Source organism: Phacochoerus africanus, chromosome 7 (assembly GCF_016906955.1).
Source record: "Phacochoerus africanus isolate WHEZ1 chromosome 7, ROS_Pafr_v1, whole genome shotgun sequence".
NCBI classification, from domain to species: domain Eukaryota; kingdom Metazoa; phylum Chordata; class Mammalia; order Artiodactyla; family Suidae; genus Phacochoerus; species Phacochoerus africanus.
In genome coordinates, this window is record NC_062550.1 from 322,440 (window position 1) to 334,482 (window position 12,043).

Genomic DNA, 12,043 nt, shown 5'->3' on the forward strand with positions numbered 1-12,043 from the left:
AGTGGCCACCTGACTGAGCCCAGAGGTGCCACGGGTGGGGCAGAAGTGAGGAAGCCTATTTCTGCTCTCTGCTCATAAACAGGTGAGGCAGGACAGCAGAAAAGGCACAGACGCCAGCCCTGGCCTCGACTGCGAGCCCTGGCAAGAGCCCAGGACCCATCCCAGGAGGAAGGTGCAGAAAGCTGGGGTGCCAGGCAGCCTCCTAGTGCCAGAGACCCCGCGCAGAGGAGAGGGGCTCCGGGGAGGCGGGGCCTCAGGCTCACCTGCAGGACCTCGTGCCGGAGCCCGGCGGGCTCCACACAGCTAACCAGGCGCAGCAGCAGGTCCATGAGGGCCGAGGTGCCGATGTGCTTCAGCACCAGGCTGATGAACTTGTCCTTCTTCCTCAGGAACACGATCACCTGAAATGAGAAGCCCTGAGAGGCGCGCAGGCGGCCCCGAGAACAGCCCTGCGCCAAGGCTGCTTTTCAACAATGTCGAGCAGAAACGTGGAGAGCTACGACCAACTGTAAGAGAGCTTACCCCAGGACAGGCCAAGACCCACACACAGGCGAGCCCACCAGGCGGCGGGGGCACAAGAGGACCTGGGCTGGCGGGGTTTGCTGCACATTGAGGCTGTGTGACAACATGAGTGGAACACCCACGTGGGATGGCCCAAGCTGCTGTGCACGGCGACCACTCCAAACGCACTGGCTCGAGCTTTTCCAGCACAGATGACAGGTGCAGGAGTTCCCGTTGTGGCACAGTGGAAACGAACCTGACTGGCATCCATGAGGACGCGGGTCTGATTCCTGGCCTCGCTCAGCGGGTTAAGGATCTGGCGTTGCCGTGGCTGTGGCGTAAGCTGGCAGCTACAGCTCCGATTAGACCCCTAGCCTGGGAACCTCTATGTGCCATGGGTGCGGCCCTAAAAAGACAAAAAGACCAAAAAACAAAACCAAAAAAACCCCACACGACAGGTGCAGACTGTGCTGAGTCAGGGCGGTGGGGGTGATGGGTGGGGTCCGTGCGGACAGCCCTGGACACGGGACACAACCTGGAGGGCTGACAGCCCCACAGGTGGCTGGAGGGAAAGGACTGAGGTTCTGCAGCAGAGGCGGAGGGTCGGCTGGCTGGTGACTGGTGCTAGCAAGGCGTGGAGAGCTGGGTGCGCAGCCGCGGGCGGGGCTGGGCGCTGCGCTTAGGTGGGCCACAGAGATGAAACGCCTGTGTGTCCAGGCCACTGTGTGGAGGCACACCCAGGACTCTGCCGGGGACAGTGGGGACACACAGAAGGCCCACCCAGCTAAGGTCTCCACCAAACTCGTGCTGGAGGCGAAGGGGGTGGCGGGAGGAAGAGTGAGGAGAGGCCCAGCAGGAGGAGGGAGAGCGGGGAAGAGCAGGTTCTGGGTGAAGAGTGACAGAAACTGCCAGAGAGAAAGCCTGGAAACCCAGCAGAATGGCTCCGGGCATCCCGACACACCCTACAGATGCAAACGCCATCACGCCCATCTACGTCAACTTGGGAAAATGAAAACACACTTAAGTGGACTGATGAGAAGAGAAAATCTGAAGAGTTCTAGAGCATCAAAGAAACAAAAGCTACGATTAAAAGCCTCCCCATAGAGAAAACTCCAGGCTCTAACGGGCTGGTTAGTGAATTCTATCAAACATTTATTAGGGAAAAAAAAAAAAATCTTTTTTTTTTTGGCTCTTTAGGGCGGCACCTGCAGCATATGGAGGTTCCCAGGCTAGGGGTCGAATCGGAGCCACAGCTGCCGGCCTACACCAGAGCCACAGCAATGTAGGATCCGAGCCGTGTCCGCGACCTACACCACAGCTCACGGCAACACTGGATCCTCCACACACTGAGGGAGGCTAGAGATCAAACCCGCAACTTCTTGGTTACCAGTGGGATTTGTTTCCCCTAGGGGAATTCCGAAACACCCAATCTTACACAAGACTCTTCCAGGGAACATAAAATGAGAGCATATACCCTAATAAGGACAAAAAAACCTCAATTCCAAAAACCTGATATGGACATTTTTAAGAAAAAGAAATTATAACCCAGTCTCACTGATGACCAAAGATGCAAAAATTCTTTTTTTTTTTTTGTCTTTTCTAGGGCCGCTCCCACAGCATATGGAGGTTCCCAGGATAGGGGTCAAATCGGAGCTGTAGCTGCCGGCCTACACCACAGCCACAGCCACGTGGGATCCGAGCCGCGTCTGCCACCTACACCACAGCTCACGGCAACGCCAGATCCTTAACCCACTGAGCAAGGTCAGGGATCGAACCCTCAACCTCATGGTTCCTAAGTCGGATTTGTTAACCACTGAGCCACGACAAGAACTCCCACGTGTCAGGTTCTTAACCCATGGAGCTGCAACAGGAACACCCATTATATGATTTAATTTAAATAACACTTGAACATAAAATTTCAGAAATGGAAACAGCTTACTGGTTGCCAGGGGTTAGGGACGGGTGATGGGGGAGAGAGGGAGGAAGGAGGAAGGAGGGAGGAGCTATAAAGGGCAATACAAAGGGTCTCTGCCCTCTGGGAACCATTCAATAGCTTGGACGTGACAGTGGAGACACAAACCCCTAGAAGTGATAAACTGTTCTGACCTTAATACACACACACACACATACACGAGACTACAAGTAAAAGGGGAGAACTCTAAATAAGTCAGTGGATTCTCTCAGTGTCAGTTCCTGGCTGTGATCTGCCACTAGTGTTTCACAAAATGTCACCATTGAAGGAAACTGGGCAAAGTGTACAAAAGATATCTTTATTTTATTTCATATAACTGCATGGGAATTTACAATTATCTCAACGCAAAATTTCAATTAAAAAGATACTGTTTAGGAGTTCCCTGCTGGCCTAGCAGTTAAGGATCAGGTGTGGACACTGCTACGGTTCAGGTTCCTGTCCTAGACTTTTCGCATGCTGCGGACAAGGCCAAAGAAAAGAAAAAAAAGGCATTGTTTATAATAACATGAAAATAACAAGTACCTAAGAATAAACGTAATGAAAAACATGTAAGACCACTATCCAAAGAACTATGTTACTGAGAGAAATTAAAGAAGCTCTAACTATTCGACTTTTCGCTGTCACACAAAGCAGTCATAGACAATATGCAAGTCAATGGGAGCAGCTGTGTTTCAGTAAAATTTCTTTTACAAAAACAGGTGGCAGGCTAGCTTTGATCTGTGGGCCATAATCAGCCAACCCGAATCTACAGGCAATGCAAGCCTAAGCAATATTTCAGCAGGTTTTTCTCTGGAACAGGAGAGAATGTGGAAACTGACAAACTCATTCTAAACTTTGCTTATTCTAGGGAGTTCCCGTTGTGGCTCAGTGGGTTATGAACCCAACTAGAATCCATGAAGATGTGGGTTCAATCCCTGGCCTCACTCAGTGGGTTAAAGATCCAGCGTTGCTGTGGCTGTGGTGCAGGCTGGCAGCTGCAGCTCTGATTCAACCCTTAGCCTGGGAACCTCCATATGGCGCAGGTGTGGCCCTAAAAAAGCAAAAATAAGAGAAGACAAAATAAAATTTGCTCATTCTATAATAATGCAAAAGGCAAAGAAAAACTAAAAACAATCTGAAGAAAAACAAAGTGCTAGGACTAACTATCGACTATCAAAGCTTATAAGGCAACAATAATTACGACAGTGATGTCTTGGTAGTTACAAACAGGACAAAAGACCAGAAACAGACATATCCACCTGTGATTGCTAGACTTAGGAGAAGAGGGGCAATGTAAAGCAAGCGAGAAGGAATGGCCTTATCAATACAGAGCTGGGTCAACTAGATAGCCACTTTTTTTTTTTTTGCAGGGGTCACACCTGCAAGCATATAGAGGTTCCCAGCCCAGGGGTTGAATCAGAGCTGTAGCTGCCAGCCTACACCACAGCCACAGCAATATGGGATCCAAGCCACATCTACAACCTACACCTACACCACAACACCAGATCCTTTAACCCACTGAGCAAGGCCAGGGATCGAACCCAAGTCTTCAGGGATGCCAGTCAGGTTTGTTACCACTGAGCCACGACGGGGACTCCCTGGAGATCCATATTAAAAAAAAACAAAAAACAAAAAAACTTCAACCTTAGACCATTTAGAAGAATCAATTCCAGGTACACTGTAGGTAGAAATATGAAAGGTGAAACAATAAAGCTTCCAAAGGAAATATAGATGAGTAACTTCATGATTTTGAAGTAGGCAAGAGTTTCTTAACAGAACAACAACAAAAAACCACAAATGAAAAAAATTATTAGGAGTTCCCACTGTAGTGCAGTGGGTTAAGAATGTGGTGCTGCCACAGCTGCAGCACAGGTCGCGGCTGTGGCTCAGATCTGATCCCTGGCCTGGAAACTTCCCACATGCCATGGGTGCAGCAATATTAAAAAAAAAAAAAGAATTTTGTCTTGAACTACATGAAAATCAGAACCTCTGATCATTAAAAGATTCCATTAAGAGAGTTAAAAAACAAACAAACAAAACTCCCAGCAAACAGAGTGGGAAAAAGTGTTTGCAACACAAAATCAAAAGACTGGCATCCACAAAACAGAGCAAATTCCTATAAATCAAAACAGAAAAAAAGCCTGATAGAAAACAGGCAAGAAATTTCACACACACACACCCACACCCCAACCCCCAACGAACGGCCAACTGATATATGAAAAAGTGCTCATCTTCTTCACTGGTCACGAGGGAGACGCAAATTAAAACCCCAACCTAGAGGCCTGCCGGCCTGGCTGCACGGCCCAAACAGACAGACTGGTAACACCAAGGGCTGGCGAGGAGAGGGCGCCGGGAGCTGTCATGCTCTGCGGCCGGGACCGCGAGCTGGCCACCACTTCCACGTCCACGTCCCAGGTGACCACATGCACATCCTAGTTATCACCGTGTGAAGTGACACCTGGAGAAAAAGACGTCCTGCAGACAGTGCTGAAACGTGTGTGGAGGAAGCGGCGTGCTGTCTGGGGTTGGCTCTGAAACGGCCCTGGCGATGGAGGGCAGGGGTAAAGGATGAAAGAAGACTGACCCAGGCAATTCCTGACGCGCACAGGCGTCAGCAAAACGCACGCCTTCCCGCGACCGTCTATGGTGAGGTGGCGCAGCCGCAGGACAGAGCGGCGTGGGGGCAAGTGTGGACTCCAGCGGGGGACGCTCCAGCTGAATGAAGCGAGCGCATTCACTGCCTTACAGAAACCTGTTACTGGAGGTTTCCGTTTATTTGCTTTGAAACAGAAGTGCCCCAGACACTTCTACCCACACAGACTGTGGCAGCAGGATGTCCAGGACCTCATGCCTGTGACCGGTCAGTGACAGGACGGGCTCGCCTCGTTTGGGCCCTGCACACTCCCGGGGACGGAGCAGGGCGGCCTGTTCCAGAGCTGGCCAGCAGAAACCTCTCCCAGGATCCTGCTGCCCACGGCCAGAGATGGGGGGCGGCAAGATGCAGCGCCAGCCAGGCGCCATCCCAGACCCTGGGCGTGGATTACCTGCTCCGTTTTCCTGGCAATGAGGTTGCCGATGGTCTTGCTGAAAAAACTGGCGAGCAGAGGGTTGAGGGGCGGTTCCCGGTCCAGGAAGTCGTAAAGAAGGTTCAGCAGGGTCTCGTCCCCTCCCAGCCTGTCGTTGATCTGAGGCACGTCACAGGTCAGCAGCTCACAGGCTGTGTTTGGGTATCTAAAGGGGCACAGTGCCAGCGACAGGAGGTGAAATCAGACTTCTCCAACCCTCATGGAGCTACTTAAACAAGCCGCCTCTTAGGAAGCAGATCGGGGAGCAAGAACAAAATACGGTCAGACTCGAAGCAGAATAAAATTGTGATTATTCTGTGACCAACCTGCATTTTTGGCTACTCGAAGCCCGATGTTCCCATCATACCTTTTTCTGGCGCCTCAGAGCCTGAACACCCCACACCCTTCTCCGCTTCCTCCTCTCCAGAAGCCTTGCTCATCTTCTGACCGCCCCTCGCTCTCACCTCCATACCTCTCTCCTGCAGCCACAGCCTGCATCACGCTCGCCCCCCCACTCCACGGCCTTCCTGCCCCCCGTTATCCACAAGAGAGAACCGAAAAGATGCTGCACCCCCAGCAGCTCGCCGGGCAGCACCAGGTCCGGGGTGCTGCGAGGCCACCACTCTTGAGAAGAACCAGCGTATGTAAACGAAGTCCAAGTCATGGGATGAAAGTGGCCAGGTGCAAGATAACCCTCATCCCGTCCACGCAATCCCACGCCTCTGTGCTCCCCGCCTGACCCCCTGACAGACACGGGACCACTGCTGAGGCCCTCGGCAGGCCTACCCAACAGCCTGCTGCAGCCAGGACAGAGCCCACCCCGGCAGGTCAGCGACAACGCCAGGTCCCACACTCAGCACATCGGGAAACACAGGTGAGGACCCTCAGGACCGGAGCAGGCAGGAGCCTGCTGGGAGCACCCTGTGGGGCTGACTGCACTGGAGCACACCTGGCATCACACTGCATGAGACATGCTGGGCCGCGTTGGCCAGGTGACCTAACCTCTCTGTGCCGGGGCTTCCTCACCTGGACTTGGAGGTTGAGTGTCACCCCCTCTGCAAGCCTGGCATGCTGTAAGCCCTGGACCAAGGTCAGCCACTGTGACCCTCTGACTCCTGGCAGCCACCAACATGGGCCCCAGCACAGGCCAAAGGCAAGGCTGGCACGGTGGATCAGCTAGAGGGCCCTGGGTCTGAGACTCTCGAGGAAACAGCTGGAGAGCTAGCAGCCGCCCACAGGCGGACAAAGCCCGGGAGGCAGTGGGGCTGGTCCCATCAGCCCAGCCAGCGCTCACCTCCCGGGGCGCGGAGGGCCAGGGTCAGCAGGCAGCCGCGTGTGCGGAACCTGCGGGCTTCACACAGAGGGGCCCCGACAGAGGTGTGGCCAAGGCCAAGACCGAGGCGGGAAGCCGGTGGGGCAGCTCAGCACGTGGCCGTGCGCCGCCCGGGCAGCACATCCGGCAGGCAGGGGCAGGGAGCACCTGCTCGGAGCGCAGCACCTCAGGCCAGAACAAGGCCCCGCGGGATGCGGGTGGAGGGCGTCCAAGATCCAAAGGACAAGACCCGCCGAGCAGCGGGGAGGGGCGAGGCCCAGCGCGCACGGGCGGTGGCTGAGCACAGCGCTCTCGTGGGGGGCCAGCAGCTTCTCCAGCAGGATTTTACGATTCTTCTTCAAAAACGTCCTGCTTTGCAGGTTCCCCGATCTAGGCAGGGAACAGGCATTTCAGTTGAACACGGCAGGTGGATCGTGCAGGTCGGTGATCACCCCGTCTCAAACGCCTCCTCAAACGACGCAAAGAAGACAAGACACAGACGGAGGTGGGAACGGCCTCCTGGAGCCAACCCGGGGCAGGTGGTGGCGGCCAGGCAGGTCCGAGGCCGGGGGCGAGGGGTCCGCTAGACACCCAGCTCCGTGAGGCCAGGACGGGGACAGGCAGAGAGAGGCCTGGTGCAGTCAGACTCCCAGCCCCCATTCCTCGTTTGGTTTGCTTAGTTTTGTGCTGATTTGCTGGTTTCTCCCAGACTCGGACTCTGCAGCTCTCCTGATTTTCGATGCTGGGATGTCCCCGACCCGACCCAGGGCAGCGTGTCACCTTGCTGGCAAGTTCCAGGACAGCAGGGTTAGGAAATGTCCCCAGGAGGCTGCACACCTGTGGCATCAGACTTGTCAGCAGCAGGGCTGGGGCTTGGAACGAGAAGAATGAACCATGCTGCCACCACGTCAGCATAAAGGCCGCAGCAGCCACCACACCCCGACGGTGCCCCCTGAGGCACTCAGCACAGGAGAGCACAGGACACGGCCCGAGAGCCCAGGGGCACGTCAAAGGCTTGGCTTCTGTGAGCCAGACGCTTGCACCTTCCCTGACACAGAAAAGCCTCACTCCACTCCCTTGAGAGGCCTGGTTTTCTGTAATGAACACTCATCTCTGGAAGTCCCGACCCACTGGTCTTGGTCGCAAAACCTGCTATACCCATCCGGGCCCCAACCTGGCCTCTGCAGAGCCGCCCCCACAGCAACCTGAGAGGCTGCGTCCGGCCTAAGTCCTCTGTTTCGTCCGCCAGGTAAAACGCAATTCTCAACTTTCAGGTTGTGCATCTTCTTCCCAGTCAACAAAGACAGAGTCTTCAAAAGCACACAGCCGTGTCGAGTCCGGAGTGTAATCAGAAGCATTCAGAGAAAGCAGGGAGGAGAACAACGCACTCAAGACAAGCCTGAGCCCCAGCCTGCCAGCAGGCACCCTTCTCAGGAGGCCTCTGGAGACCAGCACCCGCCAGCAGAGGAAGCAAAGCAGAGAAGAGGAAGGCAGACACGGGCAGCAGCAGAGCGAGGCTGGAGGGCGCAGGAGCTTCCCTGCCAGCCTGATGCCTCCCTCTGTGCCTGGGCCTGATGTTCTGCCTCCCACGCTGCACTTGGTCCGGCAGGCAGGGTCCTTCCCGGGCCTGCCCCGACCCAGCACCGCCTCCCCCTGGCAAGCAGCACGAGTAACAAAAGCACTATCCTAGCATCCATCTGCTGGCCCTCGGTCTTATTTCTCTAGGGCAAACTGGACAGGAACCTCAGAAAAAAGGCCAGAAGCTTCCTGAGGGTTCTCGGGCTGGCCCAGGGCTGCTCCACCGAGGTCACACCTTCGTGTCCCTAAAGCAGCAACAGCTGAGCGCTCAGGACCCGCTTCCGCTCCTGGGAAGTCTCTCAAGAGCCTGGCCTGCAACACGAGGGCAAAGCCTCGGCAGCTGGGCTGCTCGCCGGGTCTGCGCTGGGAGCTTCACCTCAGGGGCACACAGGTCCCTGGAGGAGGTGCTGCTGACCCTGCTGGCCGGCCGCAGGGGACAGCTGTCCAGAGGCTTGAGAAGCGTGGGCTGTGTCCTGAATGCCAAACTCACTACAGCCCAGCCACCGTCACGCACATGTCACCTGGGGTTGCCCACACACGCCAAGGTCAGAGCCAGCTGCTCAGCAGAGCCTATGGCCTCAAGCCTCCAAGAGCTACTGGCTCAGCTCACAAGGGAAGTCCGCCGTCTCCGGCCTATTTGTATCTTCAGCATCTCTGAAAAATAACCTTGACCTTGCTTCTTCCTTCAGCTACCACCTCATCCATCTACCCAGCCTATTCCTCTTCTCAAAAAGAAATTTCTTACTTAATTTTAATTAAAAGCAAACTAATTTTACAATTAATTTTTCAGTTACTTTCCTGTCCGGTGGCAGGGCTCGTGAGGGGAGCACTCCCGCCCTCACACCCCTCCCGCGCCACCGCCCCCCCCCCCCGCCGCCCCCGGGTCACAGTCCTGCCGTTACCGCAGCCTCTCATCCGCCTTTCTCTACAAGATGCACGGACACCTCTCCATTTAGCCCCTGCAGACATGAGGACCTGACCTCCTGTGGTGGAAGACGAAGGTGTGACTCTCAGGTCCCGCCACCCCCACTGCCCCTCCGCGCTCTCTGCAAAATGATGCTGCCGTTTTCAGGTGGTCTGTGCGCAGAGCTGACCCTGGAGGGAACATGCAAACACTGCCTGATTTGCTTATCTTGCGCCTCCCCGCCCCCGGGTTCATGGTCCCCTGCCTGGCTGCTTTGTGTGCTCTCACGGCTCTCCCAAACACGAACTCTAAAACTCTCCTGGCGCCCTGGGAGGGACCCTCTGCCCAGAGCCACGGCACACAGCCCAGCTCCCCTCCAGACAGGGAGGGCCTGGACCTGGGCCTCGGAGAAGACACCTGGGGAGTGAGAGGCACGAGGGCATCGCGGGTGAGGCTGAGACACAGGTGACGACCGTTCCTGCGGCCCCAGCCCCCGCCTCCCCCAGCACCGGCTGACACCCGAGCAGAGGCAGAGCACCCTGCTTTACTCCCCCTAAGTCAGCAAGGACGTCCTGTAAAGGGCCAGGGAGTAAACACGTTGGGTCTGTGTTGTCATCGCCAACAGGCCAGTGTGGGCGTGGTCAACAAGACTGTACTGGTGGAGGAGTGCCCATCACGGCTCATCGGGTTATGAACCCAACTAGGGTCCATGAGAATGTGGGTTCGATCCCTGGCCTCGCTCAGTGGGTTAAGGATCCGGCGGTGCCGTGAGCTGTGGTGTAGGTCACAGACGCAGCTCGGATCCAGCATTGCTGTGGCTGTGGCGCAGGCTGGCAGCTGTAGCTCCCGATTCAACGTTAGCCTGAGAACCTCCACATGCCGCAGGTGTGGCCCTAAAACGCACCAAAAAAAAAAAAAAAAAAGACTTTACAGGTGAAAAATGATGGAATGTGAGTTTTGTCATTTTCATGTTTCGCAAAATATTATTCTCTTGATTTTTCCCAATCATTTAAAAATGTGAAACCATCCAGCTTGCAGGCCTCACAAAACCGGGATGTGACCTGAGGCCACAGTCGGCCAGCCCTGCTCTGGCACTTAGCACCACACTGATCCAGGGCACACGTGAGCAGCTGCGTCTGTCTGCGGGGCATCCCTCTGCGGCACGGGCTCCAGCTCCCCAGCTCCCCGGAGGGGCCTGGGCCCCGAGCGGCACCCTCAGAGCTGGAGGCCAGTCCCCTGTCCTTCCTGTCACCCAAGGCCCCACCGTCCCCACTCCTGTGTCCTCACTCCGCCCCGAGTCCTCTCCCGTCCCTCCCGCCACCTCCGAACGTCCTGGCTGAGTGCTGAGCTTGGGGAATGGTCAGGACCGCTAACGGCACGGCCCACGTCCTCCGCGGCGGGGCGGTCAGCGCCACCGTCTCTGGGGACTGGCTGGTTCCCCAGGCGGCCCCACCCGTCAGGCCAGCTCTGCCTCCACCAGCCGGTTAGGGTCGGCCTTCCGGCTGGGACTCACCAAACGCTGCAGCGCAGTGCGGGGCAGCACAGGGCAGAGCGAGGGTCACACACAGGACACCCCCTGGACTGGGCTCCTCACAGCGCGGGCCGGTCCCCACTGCCCACCGCCTGCCTGCCGCAGGGCCCGGCGGAGCCGCAGCACCTACTTGAAGCGGGCCTTCTCTTCCACGTCCAGGGCCGGGTCCTGCGTGACCAGGTTCACCAGCTCCTCCATACACTGAGGCCGGCAGAGGAAGTCCAGCAGCCGCCGATTCTGCGCCTTGCACTCCTGCAAGATGTCATCTTCGTCCATTAGCTCTCGCAACGTCACGTCCTCCTGATCGAGCAGCTTGTCGATGTGCGACGTGGTGTTCAGGTCAAACTTCCAGAACATGGTGACGGCCGCGGAGCTGCAAGCAGACGAGAGGGTCACATCCCATCCTGAGCAGGTCCGACCAGCAAGCCCGCAAGTCCACTCCCGACGTGGGCCTGGGCGGGAGGGGGCGCTCTCCCACGTTCCCGCATCCCAGCGCCCAGCCCTCCCGAGCGAACACTGGACGCCGGACGTCTTTGGCCCTGGCGCCGCATCATACGCATTTTTAACTTTCTGTATGCTGTGCTTTGACATCTTTAAGACATCAAGCAGAGTTCCCGCTGTGGTGCAGGGGGAACCGACTGCAGGGGCTCGGGTCCCTGCTGAGGTGTGGGTATGACCCCCGCCCACTGCAGTGGGTTAAAGGAGCCAGCATTTGCTGCAGCTGTGGCGTAGGTAGCGACTGTGGCTTGGATTCATTCCCTGGCCCAGGGAACTTCAATATGCCATGGCGAGGCCATAAAATAAAATTTTTTTTTAAAACTCCATCTACTTAATAGGTATTTTCTATTTCTACTTGTTTCCATTTTGGTAATCTGCACTGCTGAAGGAATTTAAGCATTTTACCCACATTGATTAAATTATTGACACGAAGCTTTTTCCAAATATTCACTGTTCTTTTTATGTCAAGTAGGCTCTGCAGCAGCATCCCCACTTTCATTCCTACGTATTAGTAACACCTGCCCCCTCGCTTCTTGTTTTTTCCGTCAACAGGTTTATTGATTTCATTGGCCTTTTGAGAAACCAGATTTGGCTTTTTCTGTATTACTTGCCCATGTTCTATCTCACTGATTTCCTCTTGCGTCTTTATCATTTCTTCCACACTGCATACATTGGCTTAATTTGCTCTTTTTCTAGCTTCTTA

At 55.7% G+C, this 12,043-nt stretch overlaps 1 protein-coding gene across 6 annotated transcripts in view; it reads right to left on the reverse strand.

Annotated features, from left to right (window-relative positions):
* Window positions 1–12,043, reverse strand: part of PPP6R2 (protein phosphatase 6 regulatory subunit 2) — a 74,098-nt gene that overhangs the window by 22,278 nt on the left and 39,777 nt on the right. For all 6 annotated transcript variants that reach the window (XM_047785878.1, XM_047785875.1, XM_047785876.1 and 3 more), the window contains 3 exons: window positions 10,973–11,215; window positions 5,497–5,683; window positions 264–401 (listed from right to left, as the gene is read on the reverse strand). In XM_047785878.1, the coding sequence (XP_047641834.1) occupies window positions 264–401; window positions 5,497–5,683; window positions 10,973–11,199 (552 nt within the window). In that variant the 5' untranslated portion in view covers window positions 11,200–11,215. The remainder of the gene's footprint in view (window positions 1–263; window positions 402–5,496; window positions 5,684–10,972; window positions 11,216–12,043) is intronic.